This window comes from Budorcas taxicolor, chromosome 21 (assembly GCF_023091745.1).
Source record: "Budorcas taxicolor isolate Tak-1 chromosome 21, Takin1.1, whole genome shotgun sequence".
In the NCBI taxonomy this organism is placed as follows: Eukaryota; Metazoa; Chordata; class Mammalia; order Artiodactyla; family Bovidae; genus Budorcas; species Budorcas taxicolor.
The window spans coordinates 25,348,231-25,374,232 of NC_068930.1; the positions used below are offsets into that span (position 1 = coordinate 25,348,231).

Genomic DNA, 26,002 nt, shown 5'->3' on the forward strand with positions numbered 1-26,002 from the left:
CTCCAGTGTTCTTGCCTGGAGAATCCTATGGAGAGAGGAGCCTCACGGGCTATAGTCCATAGGGTCTCAAAGAGTCGGACACGACTAAGACACACACACGCACACATGAACTGAAAAGTGCCGATGGACTGAGTCATTAAGGGTCCACTGGTAACCACAGTGAGCACGGTTCCCAGAGGAGGGAATGGAAAGGGAGTGTGGTGGCCGTGGTGTCTGCATGAGCAGGAAATCAGGAGGCCTGCCCTGGTTTTCTGGCCTTGGAGCAGCTCCCTTGTGCCTTCCTGAAATGCTGGTGGTGAGGTGGACATACCAGCATTCTCCCCTGAGGGAGATTTGGGCTTTTGTGGTTTTTCATGGCCTGGGGCTGGTGACTGGGCTCTGTCCATAGGCTTAGGCTTTGGGGGCTGGGTGTGGGGGTGCTGTGGGGACAGCCTTGGGAAGTCATCAGAAACCTTGGCTCAGCTCCCTTCGGGGAGAGAAAGCAGCAGGGCCAGGTCCCCAGTGGGGTTAGTCCTGCCAGCTTTGGGCTTTTGTGGTTTGTCATGGCCTGGGGCTGGTGACTGGGCTCTGTCCCTAGGCTTAGGCTTTGGGGGCTGGGTGTGGAGAGGCTGTGGGGACAGCCTTGGGAAGTCGTCAGAAACCTTGGTTCAGCTCCCTTCAGGGAGAGAAAGCAGCAGGGCCAGGTCCCCAGTGGGGTTAGTCCTGCCTTCAGAGCCTGTTTCCAGGGAAGGAGATGGCGTCTGCTCAGAGGGTCTGGTCTAGACTCTAGAGCAGTGATTCTTAGAGTGTGATGTCCAGACCAGCAGCATCTGGAAAGGCCAGACTCTTGGGGCCACCCCAGACCGACTGACTCTGAAACTCTGGGGGTGGGGCTCAAAAATCTGCATTTCTCACAAATTCTCAGGTGATGCTGCTGGTCCAGGGACCACACCTTGGGAACCACTGGCTTGGAGGTGCTGTAACTTCCTTCTCCCTTGAGTAAGGGTGAGCGCTGGTACTAGTGGGCCCACGAAGCAGTGGTTAGGACTGACTCGAGGCCACTACAGACTTGGGCTCTCCCTTGGAGAGAATGCCTCTCCTTAAGACACAGAAATGAGCCTCCAGGACTGGCCCCGAGGAATAGCTCCTTAGGATCATGGAAGGTCCTTGGCAATCTGTTTAGTGGCCAGGAGGTACCTGTCTCTCTGCAGCTGTGTAACCTTGGATAGGTAACCAATACCTCACAGCCTCACTGTCTCCACTGTGAAGTGAATTTATGTCGAACTTGGTTGCTTTGGGGCTTCCCTGGTGGCTCAGATGGTTCAGAATCTGCCTGTTATGCAGGAGACACAGGTTTGATCCCTCGGTTGGGAAGAGAAGGGAATGACAACCCACTCCAGTATTCTTGGCTGGAGAATCCCATGGAGAGAGGAGCCTGACAGGCTATGGTCCATGGGATCACAAAGACTCAGACACAACTCAGAGACTAAGCTTTCACTTCTCAGTTGCTTTGAGGACCCTCGAGTCACCACACCTTGGGGACCTGGCTCATGGCAGGACTGCACGGTTCACGAGCAGCGGGGCTTAAAGGCACTTCCCTCCTCCACACGGGAGCACTGCCCAGCTGCCTGCCCTGTCTCAGCCATCTCACATCCTACAGGCCGGGTCTGTTTCCTGGACTGGGAGGTCATATTGGACTCAGGGACCTTATTAATTAACTAACCAACTTGCTTCTGGCTGCACTGGGCGTTTGTTGCTGCGTGCTGTCTTTCTCTAGCTGCGGGAAGCAGGGGCTGCTGTCCAGCTGCAGGGCTCAGGCTTCTCACTGCAGTGGCTTCTCTTGCTGGGGAGCACGTGTTCTAGCGCATGGGCTCCGTAGATGTGACTCATGGGCTTAGTCGCCCTGTGGCATGCGGGATCTTAGTTCTCTGGCCAGGGATTGAACCTGTATTTCCGCTGCATTGGAAGGCAGATTCTTAACCACTGGACTACCAGGGAAGTCCCCAGGGACCTTATTTAGTATTGAATGTCCCAGCTCTCTCCTTCACACATCATCCCTCCCCAGCCAGTCACAGCTGCCTTTCCACCAAAGATCCCCATCTCAGAGATAGAAAATGTCTCTAGGTCAATGCCTGGAGAAACCCCAGTTCTGCAGTCAGGTCCCACTGCCCCCCAGGGGCCTTTTCTTCCTGGCCTGGGCCATCCATGCAAATCCTCCAGGCTGCCTAGTGGTCCCTTGCATGATGGATTGGAGAGGTGGTCCTAGACAGTACGTGATCCTCCCTGCGTTTCCCTCCAGAGGGGAGAATGCCATCTCCGCCCTTGGTGTTAGGGGCGTGTCCAGCAGCAGGGGAGTCACGGGGCAGGAAGAGGGTTTCGCCACCCAGTGCCTGCGTCTCCTGTCAGGTGACATCTCCCAGGCAGTGAGCTGGTGACACAGATGTGAGGGGAGCGGGTCCAGATAAAACCCGTGGCATTCATTTGGGAAGGGGGAGGGAAAACTGCCTTGGCCAGGCTTGTTTCTCTTCTCCAGGAGAGCTGCTTGGGCAGAGTCTTTGCTCTCATCCGGGACCGCGCTGTAGTCCCAGTTCGTTTTGAACTGGAGCTTGAACTTGATTGCTCAACATTCTCCCTTCTGAAAAATGAAAATGATTCTTCCTCCACTCCTCACCCCTCTCTACAGCCCTCTGTGGAAAAAAAAAAAACGTTATTTATTTATTTGGCCGTGCCGGGTGTTGGTTGCAACGCATGGAGTCTTCTCTCCTCATTGCAGCATGCTGCATGCATGATCTTCAGCAGTGGCATGTGAACCCTTGGTTGCAGCATGTGGGATCTAGTTCCCTGACCAGGGATTCACCCCACACCTCCTGCACTGGGGGCGCAGAGGCTTAGCCACTGGACTGCCAGGGAAGTCTGCTCAGCCCCTCTTCCTTCCCTCATGGCTAAGCTTCTCAAAAGAGTTGCTTATCCCATGGTCTCTACCTCCTCATGTCCTTCTCCCTCCTGGGCTCCCTGATACCCAGCTTCTATGCCCATCCCCCTGACACTGCTCTCACCTAAGTCACCAGGGACCCCGGAATCACCAGATGCCAAGCATCCCTTGCAGTCCTTACCTTTTCCAGAGTTCTCAGATGCATGCGTCTGGCACTGTTGATGGACTGTCTCCTCTAGGAAAGCTGCCCTCAGTTTCCATCGCACCCTGTCTTGGAAGTCCTCGGATCTCTCTATTTCTTCTCTGTCTCCACCACGCACCCCTCTTTCTCCCCTCACCCTCCAGGGACGCTGACCCCAGGGTCCTGTCCTCGGTCACTACTCTCGTCACCCAGGGAAGTTTCCTCAGTGAACTCCATCTGCCCCGTGGCCTCAACATGCACTCAGCCAAGGCCTGGCCCAGACCCTCCTCTGAGCTCCTGGCCCTTGCACCCCTCCTTCCACCTGCATATTCCCCAGGGATCTCGAACCCAGTGAGTGCAAATGGACCTCCCCCAAAGCCCTCCTCTGCCTGTGCTGCCCTCCCTTGAGAAGGGTCTGCCTCTTATCAGAAATTATAGAAGGTGAGAAACTGGAAATGGAGAAAGAAGAAAACAAAATGTCCACAGTCCTAGCACACAGGAGCAACTACTTTGACAATTTGGGTGTGTGCCTCCCAGCCTTCTTTCTATGCTTTTATTTTTTTAAACTATTGTAAAATATTTGTTTGTTTATTATTTTTGGCTGCGCTGGTTCTTAGTTGCGGCAAGTGGGATCTTTCGTCTTGGCACCCCCACTCATCATTGCAGTACTAGGGCTTCTCTCTAGTTGTAGCTTGGGTTCCAGAGTGAATGGGCTCAGTAGTTGCAACTTGCTAGCTTAGTTGCCCCGAAGTAGGTGGGATCTTAGTTCCTCAGCCAGGGATCAAACCCACATCCTCTGCATTGGAAGGTGGATTCTTAAACCACTGGACCACCAGTACTTTTAATTTTCCACTTTCCCCACTTTACATTTTAGCTTACCACATTATCGGCTTTCCGTGGTGGCTCAGACGGTAAAGAATCTGCGTGCAATGCAGGAGACCCGGGTTCGATCCCTGGGTTGGGAAGATCCCTTGGAGAAGGAAATGGCAACCCACTCCAGTATTCTTGCCTGGAGAATTCCATGGACAGATGAGCCTGGTGGGCTACTAGTTCTGTATAACTTATTATTTTAAAGCTGTTTGGAACAGATAGCACATTCCAAATGTACAAATGGGGATTTGGTAAAAAGTAAGTCTCCCTCCCAGGCGTCCCCAGTGACCCAGTAGTAAAGGATCCTCCTGTCAATGCAAGAGAACCAGGAGATTTGATCCCTGGGTCGGGAAGATCCCCTGGAGGAGGTAATGGCAACTCACTCCAGTATTCTTGACTGGGAAATCCCATGGACAGAGGAGCCCGGCTGGCTACAGTCCATGGGGTCACAAAGGGTCAGACACGACTGAAGTGACTGAGCATGCACGCAAGTATCCCTCCCGCCCTGATCCCCAAGTCACCCACTTTCATCCCCAAGGCAGCTGCCATTCCTGATCATTTGCATATTCCTCTAATGATATCTGTGCTTACAAGAGCACCCGCCATGCCACCCCCACTTTCTTACTCATAAAGTAGCATACCATGCTTCCTGTTCTACACCTTCCCTTTTTTCCTTTCACAACCTATCTTGAAAATCATCCCACACTGCTCAGAACGGGCTTCCTCACTCGATTCCTTACTGGAGTGCATGGCCCAACCGTAGGTCATCACACTTGTCTTCACTGAAGGATGTTTGCCTTGTTGCCAGTCCTTGCTATTGTGAGTCAGTCTGCAGTGAGGAAGCACTGGGGGTGGGGAACACATGGCTCTGGGGAGGAGGGAATGGATGTGAGGAAGTTTTGAAGGAAGAACTGTAGAGGCTTGGAGTCAGTGAAGAGCAGTGGCGAGCCTGGGAATAGGAAATGGGGTGAGAGGAGGAAATGCGGGTGTCTGGTCCAGAATAAGAGTCGTTTGGAGCTCGCCGGCACCAAGCAGAAGTAGAACACTAGAGCGACGAGGGCCTCTGATTGAAGCCCGAAGCACAGAAAGAGGTTCAGGCCAGCGTCACGGGCCAGGGATTGATCCCGGGGTGGAGGACAGACCCTGTGCAAAGTGCTGGACCCTGAGCCGGCTCCTTAAATCCTTACAACAACCTGCGAGGTGGTCACTTCCTCCCCATCGTATTACAGATGAAGAAGCAGGTGATAAAAAGTGGGGGACTCGGAACTTCCCTGGTGGTCCAGTGGCTAAGACTCCCCACTCCCAATGCAGGGGGCCTAGGTTCCATCCCTGCTCAGGGCACTAGATCCCACGTGCCGCAACTGAAGACCCTGCATGCCACAACTAAGAGTCAGCACAGTCAAATAAATAAATCTATATATATCTTAAAAAGTGGTGAACTCAAGTCCTCCCGCTCTACCACAGGGACAGCTGCGTAGATGGCTAATGTTCAGAGAGGAGCAGAGAGGACAGCTGCCTCCAGAGTGGTCCCACATGGAATTCCACGCACTGGACTCAGAGCTGCTCCTCTGACCCTGACGGTTCTCTGAGTGGCAGGCTCTTGGAGGAAGCAGGCTGACTGGGGTCCTGTGTGATATCCTACCGCCTATCTGCTTTAACCCGGAGATCTGTGCTCTTTCCTGGCAGGTTTTGCCCATCATTGTTTTCTTCAGCTGCACCATGTCAGTTCTCTACTACGTGGGCCTCATGCAGTGGGTGATCATGAAGGTGAGTTCCCAAGGTCCTGGTCCAGGCCCACACTCTCCCAGAATGCCTTGCTTTCCCAAGCCCAAACTCTCCCCAGACCCCCGGCCCTGAGAGACTGGACCTCCCAGCATCCCCTGCTCCTAGGATCAACACCCTCTCAGAGTCTACTACTAACTAAACGTCTTATCACAGAGTCTCTTGTCATGCTACTAAGGAGACTTGGCGCCACAATCCACTGGGGTCTTTGGAGGGGGTAGTTTATAGAATTGAGGCTGCATTAGAAGTGTTAGGGGAGCCTGGCAGACTACGGTCTATAGGGTCGTAAGGAGTTAGACATGACTGGAATGACTTAGCACGCCCGCGTGCGTGGGAAAAAATAATTTATACCTAAAAGATCTTGAGAGCAGTGGGCCACATGGGCCAGACTCAGCTGATATAAATGTCAAATCCTGTGCCTGTGTTCATAAAATCTGCTGCACGAAGCCAGGATGCAGGAGACAGCATTGGATGGCATTGGACCTGGCAAGAGATGCTGAGGGTGTTAGCTGATTGAGCTCAGAATAAATCAGCACACTAGGCAGCTGCCAGAAATGGAGCCTGTGATTATGTTATGAGTGCAGGGCAGGCATGAGGGTAGCATGTGTGCTAAGTTGCTTCAATCGTGTCCAACTCTTGGCGACCCTTTGGATCATAGCCCATCAGGCTCCTCTATTTATGGGATTCTCCAAGCGAGAATACTGGAGTGGGTTGCTGTGCCCTCCTCCAGAAAATCTTCCTGACCCAGGGATCGAACCTGCGTTTCTTACATCTCCTACATTGGCAGGCAGTTCTTTACCACTAGCCCACCTGGGAAGCCCATGAGGGTGGCGGTTACCCCCAAATCTGGAGAATGTGTTCAACCAAGGGGCTCTGACAAACTGTCAGTGTGAGAGAGAGCCTGAGATCACATCTTCCATAGAATGGCTGAAGGAAGTGGGGATGAAGGGTCAGAAAGAGAAGGCCAGGGTGAAGGAGGTTAGGGGTAGGATTCTAAACACTTACAGAAGAAAGATTAGGGAAAAGTCAGCATGAGAGGTACTTGGAGTAGAGAGAAATTTCAGAAATTTCATGTTGATTGAAGAAAAGACTTTTTTTTTTTTTTTTTTTGCCATTCCACACAGCATGCAGGATCTCAGTTCCCCAACGAGGGATTGAACCCAGGCCCTCAGCAGTGAGAACAGAGTCCTAACCACTGGACTTTATGGCCCTATATTTGACCAGGGAATTCCCAAGAAAGAACTTTTTAATACAGTGTTTCCCAAAGCCTTTCTACAAAAACTCTAGTTTCACAGCAGATTAGTAAATGCTACTAGGTAAAGGGATCCCGTAGTCAAATAATTTTTTTTTTTTAATTTTTGGCCACACTGCATGGCATGTGGGTCTTAGTTCCCTGACCAGGAATCAAACCCACATCCCCTGCAGTGGAAGTGCAGAGCTTTAACCACTGGACCACCAGGGAAGTCCCTTGGTCAAATAATTTTGTGAAGCTAATCTAGACTCTGGACTAAACAAATTTAAACAAGTTTCATCCAGGACTTCTCAGAGCCTTTGCTAAGCTAACAAGTGTTGGCCATCTCCAAGGTATGTGTGTGTACAGCAATTCTCAAATATATTTGACCAGTGTGTGCGTTTAGTCACTAAGTTGTGTCCAACTCTTTGTGACCGCATGGACTGTAGCCCTCCAGGATCCTCCATCCATGGGATTCTCCAGGCAAGAATACTGGAGTAGACTGCCATTCCCTTCTCCAGGGCATCTTCCTGACCCAGGGATGGAACCTGGGTCCCCTGCATTGCGGGTAGATTCTTTACTGTACGAACCACCAGGGAAGCCCTATATTTGACCAGGGAATCCTTTTTTCACGGATGGGAAGCCCTCATCAATGGAGGTATGGGAGGAGAAGATGAATGGATCTCTGGGGAAATGTAGATGAGGAGGTCCTAACAGGGTTGGAAGGAAGGCTTTTATGGTACTTCCACCCAAACTGTCTCTGCCTCTGGGGCTTGCTGATGCCAACCCACAAAAAGCACCCTGCTTCCTTCCAGATCTCTTGGCTGATGCAGATCACCATGGGCACCACGGCCACAGAGACCCTTAGTGTGGCTGGGAACATCTTTGTGAGCCAGGTGGGTATTGTAGCCTCCTGTCCCCAAGGAGGGCAGGGGCCCTGCATCCCCAGAGCCCTGCTTCCATCATCAGAAGAGCCGATCAAACCTCCTGCCAGAGTCACCGGGGTCCTGGAGACGCTCCTTTGGGGAATACACTTTGTGCCTGGGTCAAGCCAAAGAGGAGGATGTCTGCCTGGCACCTCCCACCACCTTCTATCCTAGGTGAAGGCTGTCTTCAGCTTAGAGGCTCACGAATCCTATGGATGGAGCCCAAAGTTCTCCTTTTATACATGCAGAAACTGGGGTCCAGGGGTGGGGATGCCTTGTCAAGATCCCACAATATCAGCCAGGACTTAGAATCCACGTCTTCTTCTTCCTGGTTGGGGTTCCTTCCACATCATCAGTTTGTCTTTTTCCCCCCTGTCTCTTAATATTTTCCAATATCTTTGACTCTGAAGGGACTGTCACTCCTGAGTCCCTTTCAGAAGGCCTGGTCTTCCTAGGGGTGTGACATGGTGACCACTGTAGAGTCCTGGCCCACCTGCCCAACATGTAAGTCACCAAAAAGATATACGTGCCGAAGTATGGCAACTATGGGCAGCTTAGGAAACTTCGGAGAATGTCTACAATTTTTTTTTTTGCTTTGATCCAAGTGTATTGATTTCAAGGGTTTTTTGTGTTTTTTTTTTTCTGTAAAAGGCAAGTGTGCTCTCAGATAAATTGTCCAAGATCCCTTAGATGTTCAAACTGAGGCAAAGAGGAAAAGATACTTCAGTATCAGCATTTATTTTATATGAGATGTTGCAAATGTAATCAGTGGTCTTTGTTGAGAAATACAAATCTTAGATTGTGAAGAGTTCCAAAGGTGAATTAATCTGGGTGGGAGTAGGGAGCCTTCAGGAATTAGCAGCATCATTTCAAGCTCAGTGTTGGTGGGCCTGGGCCTTCTCCTCTGTCTGCTCATGTCCCTAGAGGATTCCTGCCCCACGCCCCTCCCCCCGCAACCCATGGCTTAAATACTTCTCCCTAAACTCCAGTCTGGTATACATCCTACTGCTCCCTTCACCCTCCACTTGGATATCCTTAGATAATTCACTAGAGCTTAGTCGCTAAGCTGACTCTTTGCAACACCATGGACTGTAGCCCACCAGGCTCCTCTGTCCACGGGATTCTCCAGGCAAGAATACTGGAGTGGGTTGCCATTTCCTTCTCCAAGGGATCTTCCCGACCCAGGGATTGAACCAGGTCTCCTGCATTACAGGTGGATTCTTTACTGATGAGCCACCTGGGAAGCCCAAATAATTCACTAGGCTAAGGCTAAACAAGCAGAACCCTTGAGTTCCTCCCTCAACACACGTGTGTGTGTGACACATGTGTGTGTGTGTGTGAGAGAGAGAGTCACTCAGTCGTGTCCGACTCTGCAACCCAACGCACATGGGATTCTCCAGGCAAGAATACTGGAGTGGGTCACCATTTCCTTTGTCTTCCAATCTTTCCCTTCACAGTAAATGGCGGCATCTTCCATGAGGTCTTTCAAACAAAAATCTAGGCGCCATCCTTCCTGCCTCTGCTTCCCTTGCTCCCAGCTGCTCCCAGTCCATCAGCAAGTCCTGCCAGCTCTGCCCCACACCACGTCCCAGACCTGCCCCGCTGCCCTTCTCCTCCTCTGCTGCGAGCTACCCTTGTCTCTCACCTGGACACGCAGTCACCTCCTCTCTGCTCTTCCTGCCATGACCACTGCCCCTACTGTCCATTCTTCACACACACATTGGAGTGGCCCTTTAAAAACACAAGTCAGGACTTCCCTGGTGGTCCAGTGGTTAAGACTGCACTTCCAGTGCAGGGGGTGCAGGTTTGATCCCTGGTCAGGGAACTAAGATTCCGCATGCCTTTCCGCATCCCCATTCCGCATGGGGTGTAGCAAAAAGAAAAAAAAGCAACTCACAAGTCAGATCATGCCGTTCCTTACTGAGGTCCACTGCTTACCCCGGCTTGTCCGCCTGCTCTCCTCCCCTCATCTCTCTCCCTCTTCCATAGCCGTCTGGAACACAGTGTGTGCTGGAATTATTTATTGAATGAGTAAATGAATGGCTCAGGGCTTCCCCATGTACTCTGCAGTAAACACGTCATTTAGTGCTCCAGTTCCTTTCTTTCTGGCAACCCCCTCGTCTTTATTGGAAGTTCAGGCTTGGAGTTACATCTGCTTCTGGTCCTTTGCATAAACAGAGGCAATTCTTTGAACCTCTCTGATCTTCTGCTCCCCTGGAACATGAGGATGACCACTTCCTTCCCAGAAGTTTGGAAGTGATGAGTGTCAGGTGCTTAGCTGAGTGCCTGTACGTGGGAGGCACTGGACGAAGGGGAGCATTATCAGGTCAGAAGGAAGGACTGGGGGTCCTTTGACAAAGCCTGGCTTTTGCCAAGGTTCTGAGAACTTTAGCCAAGTACAGATGCTGGTTCTGACCCCTCCCTGCTGTCTCTTCCCCTGGGGTCCCCCAGTCCTCACTGTGACCCACTCATTCCCAGGGGCTGAGGACATCTCTACTGCCCCCCGTCCTGGCCTGGCCAGCTCTGCTTGTCTGACGTCTTTCCCTTTTGCAGACTGAGGCTCCTCTACTCATCCGACCCTACTTGGCAGACATGACACTCTCTGAAATCCACGTTGTCATGACCGGAGGCTATGCCACCATTGCCGGCAGCCTGCTGGGCGCTTATATCTCCTTTGGGGTACGTACAGCCCCCTTCTGCTTGCTGAAAACCAAGAACCTGAAACCTACCTTTGTGGGAGCCCCACACAGCTCCTGCTCAGAGCATTCTGGGGTCTTCTCTCATGAGCTGCATCCTGAACCAGGGTTGCTGTGATGGTGGGGGTAGAGGCTTCACCTGAGTAAGGTGGGCCAGGTGGGCTGGGCCATTTGGGCTCCTCACAAGGCCAAAGCATCCCAGTGTTCTGTTTACTGAGCACCAACTGCATACTAGGCAAAGTGCAAGGTGTTTAGTATCCCGATTTTACAGATGAGGAAATTGAGACTCAGAGAGTAAGTGAGATGTCCAAAGCCAGGATTTGAGGCCAGATCTGACTCCAAAACACAGACACACTGTCCTCCACCTGGGCCATCCCTGGAGATTTGTCCTACTTTTCTTCCACCCCTGCCTCCTCTCCACCACATTCTCTCTTGGCACATGTCCTTCCTCTACTCCTAAATTATTACGTGTGCAGCTTTCTGAGCACAGTGCATTTCTAGGTCAAATTCCAATGGTATGAATCTGGCCTTTAAACCCATCCCAACACTACTGCATGGCAACCTGAGGTGAATCTTGTGTGTCCCAGCAAAGTGCCTGGTAATAATGTGTCATGTGTGTGCGTGCGTGCTAAGTCGCTTCAGTTGTGTCTGGCTCTTTGTGATTGTAGCCCACCAGGCTCCTCTGTCCATGGGATTTCCCAGGCAAGAATACTGGAGTGCATTGCCATTCCCTTCTCAAGGATTGTATTTGGATAAAACACTATACTTATCTTTGCTTTTACATCCAAGTCTTTAAAAATCTCATTTTTTCCCTTAACTATCAAAGAAATTCTTGCTTCTTAAAGAAGTGCATAAAGTAAAAAACCAAACTTCCTTACCGGCACTTCCCACAGATAATCCCCTTTACTGGATTAGAACAGCAGTGCTCAGTGTTGTCCGTGGGCTTGCAGCACCAGATTCACTTGGGAACTTGTCAGAAACACAAGTTCTTAGGTCCCTCCCCAGACCTGCTGAATCAAAAGCACTGTGGATCGGGCCCAGTATCCTGTGTTGGAACAAGCCTTCCAGGTGATTCTGATACTTGCTCAGTTTGAGAACCACTGACTTAAAGTATGTCATTCCAGCTTGTGCTGTTTACTTGCTCAGTCATGTCTGACTCTGGAACTCCATGGACCGTAGCCCACCAGGCTCCTCTGTCCATGGGATTCTCCAGGCAAGAATACTGGAGTGGGTTGCCATTTCATTCTCCAGGAGCTCTTCCTGACCCAGGGATCAAGCCCACATCTCCTGCATTGGCAGGCAAATTCTTTACAGCTGAGCCACTGAGGAAGTCCTTCATTCCAGATATTTCTGTGTAAATAGTCATTTAAGAATATATACCTGAATACACATATGCTTTCTTTCATAAAAAAAAACAACTAAAGATGAGGTAATTCTATTCACACTTTCTTGCAACTTGCCTTTTTCATAAAATTCTGAGCATGACATGAAATCCAGAAGTGTAAAGGAAAAAGTTGACAGAGCTAACTAACAAAAATGAGAAACCTCTGAATGGCGAAAGTCACAATTTTTAAAACGTTAATGATTGATCAGGAAAAAAAGTTCATAAATTATAAACAGATATTCAAGCTTACTGAGAGTTGAAGAAAATAAATCAGTAATAACTTACATTTCTTCTAAAGATATGCAAAATTTTACATGCCTCTAAACAGCAAGGGTTTGTGGGGTATTCATGTATTCTTTAAAAAATATGTATGTATTTATTTATTTATTGGGCTGTGTTGAGTCTTGGTTGCAGCACTCCGGATGTTCACTGCATCTAGCAGATCTCTCATCACAGCTTACAAACTTTCCACTTGGGAAGTGTGGACTTAGTTGCTCCATGGCACGTGGGATCTCAGTTCCCCAACCAGGGTTGGAACCCAAATCCCCTGCATTGGAAGGTGGACTCTTAACCACTGGACATCAAGGAAGTTCCTCAAATACTCTTTGAAAATGAAAGTGTTAGTCGCTCAGTCGGGTCCAACTCTTTTCAATCCCATGGGCTGTAGCCCACCAGGTCCCTCTGTCCATGGAATTCTCCAGGCAGGAATACCGGAGCAGGTAGCCGTTCGCTTCTCCAAGGGATCTTCCTGACCCAGGGATCAAACCTGGGTCTCCTGCATTGCAAGAAAATTCTTTACCATCTGAGTCACCAGGGAAGCCCAAATCTTAGGCTTGATGAAATCCACAGCCAACTTAGTTTTCTTCCAGAACAACCTGTGGCGATTTCTTGTTTATCACAGCTGCTGCCATCACGCTGACCTCAGGGAGTGCCAGGCCCCCGTCTATACTCTGGTCCAAATGTGGCAGTACTCAGCCATCCCCTCAAATAAAACATTCCCTGGCAGAGTCCTGCAAATCTCCCCCTCAGCCACCAAGGCCTTCAGGTCCTCGCTGGGCTGCTAGGGGTGGATGTAGTGTAGAGAACGACTGTTCCTTGGGTCCCCATTTGAGGCAGTGGACTCTACAGCGACCTCACATGGGGCTGTGCCGACCCACTGAGCTCTCAGATGTTTTCACTTTTGCTCACATTAAATGAACTCTCTGTGGTAAGGCTAACACACGAAGCTCATCATAGCTTCTACCAGCTGTTGCAGAGGCCACAAAGCTACAGTAATTGAAATAGTGTGGTACTGGTATATGGATAGACATGTAAAAGTGAAAGTTGCTCGGTCCGGCCGAACTCTTTGCGACCCCATGGACTGTATAATCCCTGAAATTCTCCAGGCCAGAATACTGGAGTGGGTAACCTTTCCCTCCCTTCTCCAGGGGATCTTCCCAGCCCAGGGAGCAAACCTAAGTCTCCCGCATTGCGGGACTTCTTCACCCATTGAGCCACAAGGGAAGCCCAAGAATACTGCAGTGGGTAGCCTATCCCTTCTCCAGGGGATCTACCTGACCCAGGAAACGAACCGGGGTCTCCTGTACTGCAGGCGGATTCTTTACCAGCTGAGCTATGAGGGAAGCCCATATGAGGGATAGATAGACATGTAGACCAGTCAAAGAGAATTGAGAGTCCGCTCTGGGTCCCCAGGAATGCGGGTTGGAATCTCTTCAGTGGAGTCCGGAGCTCTCTGCCTGCGGACCGGAGGGAGCCGGCGGAGCTGCCGCCGCCTCAACCCCAGGCCTCCCGCGCCGAGGCTGCTCCCGCCCGCTGACGGGAAGGGTGGGCGCCGAGCTCCGGCGGCCCCTGCAGGCCCGGCGGCGGGCGAGGCTGAGGGCAGGGCTCCTCTACCCAGAACAGCAGCCCTCGGCACCGAGCGGCTCCTGCGGCTAGGAAAGAAAGGAGTGAGGGGTTGGAAGCAGCTAGGGCTGTGCCCTGGGGTCCCCAGGCTAGAATCACTCCCTTCTCAGCGTCGGGTAGGGAGACCGAGGTGTGGGCCGGGGGCGGGGGACGGGGTACTGAGCAAGGAGGCTTCTAGAGCCTTTTCCCGAGGGAAGCCCATATACTCGTTCAGTTCAGTTCAGTTCAGTTCAGTCGCTCAGTCGTGTCCGACTCTTTGCGACCCCATGAATCGCAGCACGCCAGGCCTCCCTGTCCATCACCAACTCCTGGAGTTCGCTCAAACTCACGTCCGAGTCAGTGATGCCATCAAGCCATCTCAACCTCTGTCATCCCCTTCTCCTCCTGCCCCCAATCCCTCCCAGCATCAGAGTCTTTTCCAATGAGTCAACTCTTCACATGAGGTGGCCAAAGTACTGGAATTTCAGCTTTAGCATCATTCCTTCCAAAGAACACCCAGGACTGATCTCCTTTAGAATGGACTGGTTGGATCTCCTTGCAGTCCCAGGGACCCTCAAGAATCTTCGCCAACACCACAGTTCAAAAGGATCAATTCTTCGGCACTCAGCTTTCTTCACAGTCCAACTCTCACATCCATACAGGACCACTGGAGAAACCATAGCCTTGACTAGATGGACCTTTGTTGGCAAAGTAATGTCTCTGCTTTTGAATATGCTATCTAGGTTGGTCATAACTTTTCTTCCAAAGAGTAAGCGTCTTTTAATTTCATAGCTGCAATCACCATCTGCAGTGATTTTGGAGCCCCCAAAAATAAAGCCTGACACTGTTGCCACTGTTTTCCCATCTATTTCCCATGAAGTGATGGGATGGGAGTGTAATTTGCTCTAACCTTTTTGGAGAACACTTAGCCGTCAATTTAAAAATACTCCTTCCTGTTGATCCAGTTAGCAATATTATGATACAGAAATATTTTCACAAGTGGTCAAAAGGTGCGAAATCCCAGCATCATTTGTAATAGCAAAAACCATCAATGTGTTACAGTATGGGGATGAGCTGGGTAAGTTCATCCATGCAGTGCACTGTTGCTTAGTCCCTAGGGTGAGGTTGAGCCTCCGTGTTGCTGATATGGAGAAGAGCAGTCTGCCTTGGGTTGGGCAAGAAGTAACAGTTAGAACTGGACATGGAAAGGGGACTGGTTCAAAATCAGCAACGGAGGCTGTATATTTTATATTGTCAACCATGTTGGAGAAGACTCTTGAGAGTCCCTTGGACTGCAAGATCAGTCCTGGGTGTTCATTGGTAGGACTGATGTTGAAGCTGAAACTCCAATACTTTGGCCACCTGATGCGAAGAGCTGACTCATTTGAAAAGACTCTGATGCTGGGAAAGACTGAAGGCAGAAGATGGGGACGACAGAGGATGAGATGTTTGGATGGCATCAGCGACACGATGGACATGAGTTTGAACAAACTCTGGGAGATAGTGAAGGACAGGGAAGCCTGGTGTGCTGCAGTTCATGGGATCGCAAAGAGTAGGACACGACTGAGTGTCTGAACAACAACAGCAGCAGCTTACCTTTCCCAGCACCCAGGCTCTCCTGATGCTGTGCCTGAGTGGGCCACGGGTGACAGAACGACCTGCACCGTCCCCTTCTCTGGTCCCAGACTCCACTTTTCTTTCTCTCCTGTGTCCTTGGGGATGGGGAAACCCGCTCCTCAGTGCTCCCTTCCCTCAGAACACCTAGGCCACACTGGGAGGCTCAGCTCCACATACTCACAGAGCTGTCTGGGCAGGATGGCTGCTGCCACGTGATTTTCAAGAAGGCCCCTTGCACTCTGGGGCTTTGTCTTCTCCTGGCAAGTTCCATGTAGAATGTTAGCATCTGGTTTACAGCTTGTCTCACCTGGGCCTAGGAAAGGCCCATCAGAGCTGGTGCATGCCTGCTCCTCCCCTGAAACTCACCATCAATTGATTTTGGAAGGAATTTGATATTTCAGAAATGAAAACTAAAGACTTTCATCCCAAAACTCTTCTTGGTGGCTGTTGAGGGAGGGGCTGCCCTATTATCTTCAGGACTTAAAGACTTCCTAATTTTTTCAAAACTAATTTATATTTGGCTGTGCAGGGTCTTTGTTGCTGGACACTGGCTTTCTCTAGTTGTGGCTAGTGGGGGGCGGGGGGTCCTCTTCATTTCGGTGTGGGGGCTTCTCATTGCAGTGGCTTCTCTTGCTGTGGAGCACGGGATCTAAGGTGCATGGGCTTCAGTAGTTGTGGTTCATGGGCTCAGTTGCCGCGTGGCATGTGGAATTTTCCTGAGCCAGGAATCAAACTGGTGTCCCCTGCATTGGTAGGCAGACTCTAAACCACTGAACCCCCAGGGCAGTTCGAAACTTAGAGCCTTTAAATGTCTTAACTTTGTCCTGGGTCCCACAGGCAGTTGAAAGAATGGTGTTCTTTCTACCACACGAGCATGAGCGTTGCTGCTATTACTTAAGACTAAAGTACTGGAAAAACTCTTATCCCTTTCCCACAATCGTCTTACAACTCAGCCTCTTTTCTTTCCCTTGCTTGAGCCAGAGTCCAGGCCTAGCCCCAGGCAGGCAGGCCTCCCTAATGAAGAGGCCCGGGGTCCCACTCCCCTTTAGCTCCACAGAAGGTGCAGAGGCCGCCCAGATCAGGCAGGTGGCTGCGGGTCTCTGTCCACAGCCTCTGGTCTGGAAGCCCCAGACTAGCACCCTAGCTGGCCTGCTGAAAGGCCACATCCCCTTCCTCCTCCCCTCAGACCTCTGGATCTGCCTCCAGTCTGGCCACAGAGAAAATCTCTTCTGCCCCCACCTGGCTCTTGGCTGCCACTGCAGCAACCGGGGAGGGGGCGGGAGTCGCTTCCTCCCACAGCCCTGCCATCCCACCCTCTCCTCCCTCTCCTATTACTCTCTCCTCCAGGCAGTTCCTCATGGAGTCTTTGGCTCTGCCCTTAGCCCCTGAATTCCAGAGAGATCTCACCTCTCTCTCTTCCTTTCTCGTTGATGCTCAACTTCTGGGTTCCCTCTTCCTACGCCTTCCCATTGCTAAAAGCTGGTATTTCTAGACCTGCACTGTCAGACAGAGTCAGTAGCCACTAACTACTGTTGAACCTTGAACTGTGGCTGGTCTGAAATGAGGTCTGTGAGACTTGGTGTGAAAAAATCAATTAATATGTTTTATTGATAAGTTCTAGGGCTTCCCTAGTGGCTCAGAAGGTAAAGAATCTGCCTGCAATGCAGGAGACCCAGGTTTGATTCCGGGGTTGGGAAGATCCCCTGGAGAAGGGAATGGCAGCCCACTCCAGTATTCTTGCCTGGAGAATCCCATGGACAGAGGAGCCTGGTGGGCTATAGTCCATGGGGTCACAAAGAGTTGGACACAACTGAAGGATTAATACTCCACTTTACTTCATTGATAAATTTTTTTTTCGTTTTTTGTTTTTATACTTTTTTTTTTTTACTTCATTGGTAAGTTTTACATTGACTATATGGGTAAATGATATGTCAGATATATTGGGTTAAATTAAATACATCATCAAAATTAATTTCATCTATTTCTTTTTACCTTTAAAGAAAGATTTATTTTTATGTATTTATTTTTGACTCTGCTGGATCTTTGTTGCTGAGCAAGGGCTTTCTCTAGTTGTGGCGAGCAGGGGCTACTCTCTGTTGCAGTGTGGGGGCTTCTCTGGTTTCAGATCATGGACTCTAGAGCACAGGCTCAGTAGCTGTGGTGCTCTGGCTTAGTTGCCCTGAATCATGTGGGATCTTCCATGACTGGGGATTGAACCCTGGCATTGACAGGTGGATTCTTAACCACTAGACCACTTGCTAGAAAACTTAAATCACAGGTGTGCTTTCCATTATATTTCTATCAAATGACACTGGTCTAGGCTTGGTCTGAAGTCCCAAGGGACCTCAATGAATCCTTTCATTGTTACCTCTACACACATGTCCCTTTTTAGCGTGTTTGCCCAAAAAACTCTAAAGCAGCTGCGAGCTCTCTCTCTAGCCCCAGAAACTGGTCTCCTTACCTACTCCTCTGGCTCGGGACCACTGTGAGAGGAGATCCAGATGTGTACCTCAGGCTGTGAACACGTCATGGGTTGAGGGGTGGCCACTGATGTTCCTCGATCAATTGTACAGGACTGAGAGCTCCTGGGACAGAGTCTGGGGCTTCTGAACGGGGCCGAGTAAGAGTCAGCCACATCCTGAGTCTCCCCATGTGTAAAATGGGCAGAATTCCTGCCCACCTCCTGGCAGTCTAAGAATTAAATGCAATAATAGCCAGAAAACACCTGCACAGTGTTGAGGAAGTGATTGTCCTTTCTCTGACATGCTACGGTCAGAAGTCAGTCCTTCCGAAACTGGTCTCTTTTATGCTCTGGGCATGCTTGTCGATCAGTTGTGTCCGACTCTTTATGATCCCATGGACTGTAGCCTGCCCGTTTCCTCTATCCATGAGATTTTCCTGGCAAGAATACTGGAATGGATTGCCATGCCCCCTCCAGGGGATCTTCCCGACCCAGGGATTGAACCTGCATCTCTTGCTCCACCTCCCGCATTGCAGACGGATTCTCTACTGCTGAGCCCCAGGGGAAGCCCTTATGCTCTGTAGTGTCTGGATTTACTTCCTTTCTCAGTAAAGATCTTTTTGAAAGATCAGATGGAGGGTTCCTACCCTCTCTCCCTCTTCACATAGGAGAGCTTTGGGTAGAAAAGGGCGGGCCTTGGACAGGAGTGGGCTGCAGGATGCTGGGGCAGAAGGCATTCCTGAGCCAGGGTCTGGAAGCAGGGCAGGGGTATGTCATGACCCCGAGGAGTAGCTGGCAGGGAGGAGTGTGTGGGCTGGCCCAGTGCCCCAGAGAGCCCTGCTGGTGCAGGACTCAGCCCTTTCCAAGATGAGCAGGAAATGACGGCCTAGGGCATTTGAGGCAGTGGCCACAACCGACCCACTCACAGGGCAGCACCCAGGAGTGTGACACCTGCAGGGTGTGCTCCCTGCTGAGACTCGAATTGGCAAACCAGAGGCAGCCTCCAAGCTGGAGGAAAGGGGTGGGTCCTGGCAGCTGGAGGTAAAATCCCAAGATTCCCGTGGTGGCATTGTGCCCGCTAGAGCTGGGCAGCCCAGGAGGAGGACGCCAGCCAAGACCCAAAGGTCAGCCCATAAAGTCCAGAGAGGACGCCTGCCTGAGGCTGGCTATTCCCACTGGATCAGCACGGCTGGCACATCCAGTGCCCGTGATGGGTGTTTGGGGGGTGGGTGCTGGAGCCAGTACACTCTCTTACCACTGAGAGGAATCCAGGGGCTTTAGAAGCAGAAGAAGGATATTGCAGGGGTTTCAGAGCCTCAGCAGGTCTCCCAGGGCTGGTCCCCTGTCAGCAGATGCTGGCACTTCCCTGGGCTGCTTCTCGTTAAGACTACCCATTCATTTAACTCACTTATTCGGCTGAGCCGGCTCTTGGCTGCGGCACACGCGCTCCTGGGTCTTCACTGTGGCTCGCAGGGTCTTCAGTCCTGTAGTTGTGGCATTCGAACCCTTAGGTGCAGCATGTGGGATCCAGTTCCCTGACCGGGGATCGAACCTGAGCCCCCTGCATTGGGAAGCCACTGGACCTTAGCCACTGGACTACCAGGAAAGTCCCGCATAGGCCTCTTTGGCCTTCTGCTTTTGTTAACCCAAGCATGTAGCTTAAACTTACCTCCTGTCTTTTTGTTCCTCTTTATTTAAAATTTAAGAACTGCAGTTGATTTATTATCAACTTTAAGGAGAAGTCTATTTTATTTTTCTGTCTATAAAAGCAAGATATATCATTGTGGACATTTAGGAAATATGCAAAAAAGCTGAAAAACAAGAAAATTGTTCTGGCCCTACTAGCCAGGGACAGATAATTGGTTGGCATTTTGGTGTATTTCTTTCCGATCTTCTTTTTATGCAGAGTTGTGGAGTTTGTTTTCGCCCCCATCATTGTGGTTACGCTCTATATGCAAGTTAGTGGGCGTTTCTCCATGTTATTGTGAAGCCTTGGTAACCATTGTTTTTGATGGCAACTTGACAATGCTTAGCTATTCCCCCATTGTTACATGTTTGCGTGCTCAGTGCTTAGTCCTGTCCTACTTTTCATGACCCCGCAGACTGTAGCCCTCCAGGGTCCTTTGTCCATGAGATTTCTCAGGCAAGAATACTGAAGTGGGTTGTCATTTCCTGGGCTGAAGATCCAGGGGATCTTCCCAACCCAGGGATTGAGCCTCCTGTGTCTCTTTCATTGGCAGGTGAATTATTTACCACCGAGCCACCTGGGAATCCCTTATTATGTATTTGGGTTGGTTCTAACTTTCCCACTTGGCAAATAACACAGTGGTGAAAAAGTGTCCCATCTCTGTGAAGAGAAGAAGGAAGCAAAGGGTTTGAGACCACAGTAAGGATACACTTCAGGAAGGAAGACTCCCAGGGGCTCTGGTTGCTCCATCATCTTGCTGCAAAGTGCTTCTATAGCCTGACAAAAACTGGGGCCAAAAGGGAGGCTATTGTAGGAGATTTCCTTAGAAAGAGTTCTCTGACCACAGGAGTGGAGATAATGAGTTGTTTTGAAGTGGTGAGTTACCCGTCACAGTAAGTGACAGAAGGGGTCCTATAGAGGGAAGACGTCCCTTTACTCTGAGGTCACATTGGGTCACATCTTGGATAAATTCCAACTCTTGGGCTCTGTGAGCTTTGTCTGAAATCATCACAAGCCCCTCAGCTAGTGATGAAGCTGCCCTCAGATCAGTGGTCAAAGAGAGATAGCCTAGAAGAGAAGGAAGAACCTTGAACTTGGAGCCAAAAGACACAATAGGTCTAATTCCTTCTCTTCCTGTATTATGGGAAAGCCATATTTAACCCTTTGGGGGCCTCCGTTTTCCTGTCTCTCAAGTGGGATAACAATACTCACCCTGCCTAACTTCCCGAAGTCCTGCCTATAAGGCTCTGTGCATGCAGACTGTGGCCCTCTACACATAAAATGTGTTAATATTATCAGTATCGATGGCAGGAGGACCGACGACAGTGACGCACCAGTGGGGTGGAGCCCGTGTTCCCCTGCTTCCCTGGGGCTGCACTTCCTGGGCTCCACTTTCCTCTGGCATCTCTCTATAACCCTGTCTGTGCTCCCTCTTGCAGATCGACGCTGCCTCCCTAATTGCAGCCTCCGTGATGGCTGCTCCTTGTGCTTTAGCCCTCTCCAAGCTGGTCTACCCAGAGGTGGAGGAGTCCAAGTTCAGAAGTGAGGAAGGTGTGAAATTGACCTACGGGTGAGCACAGCAAGAGGGCCTGCGCAGAAGGAAGCTGGGGGGTGGGCAGGGACAGGAGCAGAGTCAGGGCCGCAGCAGGTCCTATGTTCTCTGCCGTTCACTGTCTTTCACCAAGCCCAGCCCATCTCCCCTCTCAGCCACTGCCCTGCCTATGGCTTACCTTGAGAAAATGCAGGATCCAGGTCTCGAATCTTATTTTCTAGTCTCTGACCAGCGGGATGTGCTTGGTGTGTGTGTGTGTGCTGAGGAGGGCATGAAAACCACGCCACCCCTCTCTACATGACCCCAGCATCAATCATTGACATAGTGAGCACTGTCCTTGACTAATATCTCTTCATCATAGTCTTAGCAACTTTTGTTTAACATTTAATTCTAAAAAAATATTGAAAGACAACACTTTGGACAAATGTACTTGTGGATAAAATGGGCGGCCCCAACCTCATAATTTCCTGAAGGTCTGGGGCAGCATTGCCCTAGAGGAATATAACATGAGTCACGTGTATAATTAACATTTCCTAGTGATCATCTTTAAAAAGTAAAACGGTGATTTTTCCATAAGATGATTTTAGTAAGATGTTTTGACTCATCCAAAATATTGTCATTTTAATGTATATTTGATATAAAAATTATTACTATTTCAGGGACTTCCCTGGTGGTCCAGTGGTTAAGACTCCATGCTCCCAATGTAGGGGGTGTGGGTTTGATCCCTGGTCAGGGAACTAGGGGATTCCCAGGTGGCTTAGTGGTAAGGAATCTGCCTGCCAATGTAGAGGACGCGGGTTCAATCCCTAGGTTGGGAAGATCCCCTGGAGAAGGAAATAGCAACCCACTTTAGTATTCTTGACTGGAGAATTCCCTGGACAGAGGAGCCTGATGGGCTATGGTGCATGGGGTCACAGAGTTGGACATGACTGAGTGACTGAGCATGCATGCATGGAGGGAACTAGACCCCTCATGATGCAACTAAAGATCCCAAATGCTGCAACAAAGATCCTGTGTGTTGCAACTAAGACTCGGTATAGCCGAATATAAAAAAAAAAATTTTTTTTTTTAAATTTTAGAGGTATTTCATATTTTCTGGTACTAAATCTCTGAAACCTGGTGTGTATATTTGTAACACATCTCTATTCAGATCTGCCTCCTTCCAAGTGCTTGTTAAGTTGCATGCAGCTCGTGGTTTGTCTTAGATGATGTCTGTACTAGGAGTCTGGGTCTTATCCTAGTGCTTGGACCAGCATCTTTCTGGTCTTAAGGGTAAACAAGGACCCGTGGCTCTGACATGCTCTGTCCAAGTTTGAGCCTGTAGGACAGGGAGCCCTGAACTTGTGGAGACAGGCCAATAATGACATTTCTTTGTCCCATTGGCAGAGATGCTCAAAACCTCTTAGAAGCAGCTAGCAGTGGGGCTGCCTTGTCTGTGAAGGTCGTGACCAACATCGCGGCCAACCTGATTGCCTTTCTGGCTGTGCTGGACTTCATCAATGCTGCCCTCTCCTGGCTGGGAAACATGGTGGACATCCAGGGGCTCAGCTTCCAGGTACAGTCCCTCTCGACCTGTGGAGGGGGCTGGTCCTGGCCAGTGGTGACTGTGGGTGGAGACCCACAGAGCCCAGGTCAACCCCAGTCCCAGCGGCTCCTCTTGCCTTGCACCTCAGCTCATCTGCTCCTACATCCTGCGGCCAGTGGCCTTCCTGATGGGCGTGGCCTGGGAGGACTGCTCGGTGGTGGCAGAGCTGCTGGGGATGAAGCTGTTTCTGAACGAGTTCGTGGCCTATCAGGGGCTCTCCGAGTACAAGCAGCGCCGCCTTGCGGGCACTGAGGAGTGGGTCGGCTCCAAAAAGCAGTGGATCTCCGTGAGTGTCCCTGTCTCCTTGGGGCAGGGCATAATGCAACTGTCCCCCTGCAGGCCTGGCTGAGACACACGGAGGTGGTCCTCAACCACCCACATCCCGTTGCCCTGGGCAACAAGACAGCTTCAGGCTTCACTGCCATCTTTCTCAAGGTTTCTCTCTTGGCTTCCCTTGTGGCTCAGTTGGTAAAGAATCTGCCTGCAGTGCAGAAGACCTGGGTCCTATCCCTGGGTTGGGAAGATCCCCTGGAGAAAGGAAAGGCTGCCCACTCTAGTATTCTGGCCTGGAGAATTCCATGGACTGTATAGTCCATGAGGTTACGAAGACTCAGACATGAATGAGCGACTTTCACTTCACTTCACTTCACTTCTCTATCCCTTGAAGATACTTGAAGTCCAGCTGTAGACAGTCTACCATCCTGTGGCCTTGGGCCAGCCACTCCACCTTGCCTCTTATGTTGGAAAACCGGTGTCACACCCACCACGCCTACCGCAAAGGAATGGGTGTGTGACTCCAATGAGGAGCTAAGAGAGTAAAACAGAAAGACCTCACCACATTCATCTCCAATATATGGGATTCAGCTCAGGGGTTGGTTTGTTCAGTTAAGACTTAAAAAAAAAAACCAAAAACACTAAAAGCTTTCTAAAATGAAACTCTCTAAAAGAATAACAGCCAACGTAACATGATTAAGAATAAAAAAATTACCCATCATATCATCATCCCCAAATGACAGCTATTATAATATATAATCAATTATATATAATCATATGATAATAAATATAAACATAACAATATAATATCTAATTCCACTATTTGGCTCTTATACCCAATGCTGAAATGAGTAGTTTTGCACTGAAATTTTCCCTCTTCTCTGATGGTTTCCTTGGGAGCTTTTCCACATGTGGGATGACTGAATCGTATGGCATGAATCCTGTGTGGGTGCTGCCAGTAACTTTTGCAAAGGGTTATAGCAACTGAAACCACCCCAGCTGTGCCTGTGAGCATTGATTTCACCACACACTGAACAGGGCAGAGCAGCCTCTTAAAAAAAGAAGTCTTGCTACTTTAATGGGCAAATAATAGCTCATTGTTTTAATGTGTGTTTCCTGGGTTACTAGGAACTTTTAACATAAAATTTTTTTCTTGTCTCTGAAATTATTTTTTTTAATGATAAAGAAATGTACTCTTTAGCATTTTTTTTTAAAAGAAGGTTTATATGGAGTAAAAAGCTCAGGTTTCCCCTCACTGCTAATTTTCAGCTCCAGTATCACTGTCTTCTCTAGACACAGTGGCGGTATGTACCTATGGGCTTCCCTGGTGATTCAGCGGTAAAGAATCCACCTGCAATGCAGGAGACACAGGTTCAGTCCCTGGATTGGCAAGATGCCCTGGAGGAGGAAATGGCAACCCACTCCAGTATTCTTGCCTGGGAAATCCCATGCACAGAGGAGCCTGGCAGGCTACAGTCCATGGAATCACGAAGAGTCAGACACAACTAAAGCGACTGAGCACACACCTACACATGTGCCTTCAGGATCTTTTTCAATGAGCTTCATTCCTTCAGCAAGTATTTGTTGAGACCTCTGAGGAGCCAGGCCCTCTGCCGGGTACCAGGGATAAAAAGGGGAATTAGACAGACATGGTTCCTGGTGACATGGAACTTATATTTAGTGAAAGATACAAGAAAACAAAGGAATAAAAAATTTTAAACCACGATCCGCGGTAAGCTCTATGATGGAAATAATAGCAGGAGTCAGGAAGGGGTCTCTCCTTGACTAGACAGGACTGACTGGACAGGGGAGGCCTCCCTAGGGACTTCCCTGGTAGCTCAGTGGTTAAGACTCTTCGCTTCCACGGAAGGGGCTCAGATTCTATCCGTGAACAGGGAACTAAAATTCCATGTGCCACACATTGCGGCCAAAAACAGGCCCCCCTGAGATGGGTACCTAGACCAAGACTTGGAGGGAGGAGCAGAGGCCAGAAGAGATGGGGACCAGCACTCCAGGCAAAGGAAAAGGTGCATGCAAGGCTCTGAGGCTGCCCAAAGCGCTGGTGAGAGAAGCGAGAGAAGTCTACTTAGAACAGGTGCTAATCGTAACAGAGTGAGCCGGGCCAGAGAGCAGCTGGAAGTTACTGAAGATTTGACTTCTGACATTTTAGCATTACTTGGGCTGCTGTTGGGAGGGTGACTAGGTGAGTAAGCAGAATGCAAGTACCTTAATATTTTTAAATCGATTTATAAAAACTCTGTATGTTATAAAGACATTAACTCTTTTCCATTTTCTATTTAAAAAATTTTTTTTGGCTATGCCACACATCATGTAGGATCTTAGCCCCCCAATCAGGAATCAAACTTGGACTGCTTGCATTGGAAGCATGGAGTCTTAACCACTGGACCACCAGGGAAGTCCCACGTTTTCCATATATATTTTTCCTGGTCTTTTTTATTTTCCTTTCCCTTCATTCTGTATTCAGGAATTTTTTTTAAATACAAATTTATACCAAATCTTTGCATTTCTTATATTATTTCTAAATTTAGAGACTTACCTCCATTCCAGAAACCTGGTAAGGGTTAAGTTCCTGAAACAGTATGATGAAATAGTTAAAATGGTGCGCTCTGGGGAGTCAGACAAAACTGAGTTCAAATTGTGACACAGCTGCCTTTTTGCTGTGTGAACTTCAGTCACTTCTAGGAGCCTCAGTTTGCTCCTCTCCAGGATGAGGGCAGTAAGGCTATTCTGTAACAATAATATTATTCAATATGTTCTAATATTTAATGTTTAAAATGTTAATATTTATCTGCTTTAATGATCTAGAATTAAATTTTTTATATGGTGTAAGATATGGGTGTAAGCCTATCTTTTTTTTTTTTTCCCCCAAATTGTTCCATTTTGGCTCTTAGTACCTCTAGGAAATTACACAACTGTTCAGAGCAAAAGGGAAAGAGAGTTACGT

General features: G+C 49.6%; 1 protein-coding gene across 2 annotated transcripts in view; it reads left to right on the forward strand.

Moving 5' to 3' along the window:
• Window positions 1-26,002, forward strand: part of SLC28A1 (solute carrier family 28 member 1) — a 78,668-nt gene that overhangs the window by 31,444 nt on the left and 21,222 nt on the right. For both annotated transcript variants that reach the window (XM_052659717.1, XM_052659718.1), the window contains exons 9-14: window positions 5,649-5,729; window positions 7,791-7,871; window positions 10,455-10,580; window positions 21,067-21,197; window positions 22,566-22,734; window positions 22,853-23,050. In XM_052659717.1, coding sequence (XP_052515677.1) covers window positions 5,649-5,729; window positions 7,791-7,871; window positions 10,455-10,580; window positions 21,067-21,197; window positions 22,566-22,734; window positions 22,853-23,050 — 786 coding nt within the window. The remainder of the gene's footprint in view (window positions 1-5,648; window positions 5,730-7,790; window positions 7,872-10,454; window positions 10,581-21,066; window positions 21,198-22,565; window positions 22,735-22,852; window positions 23,051-26,002) is intronic.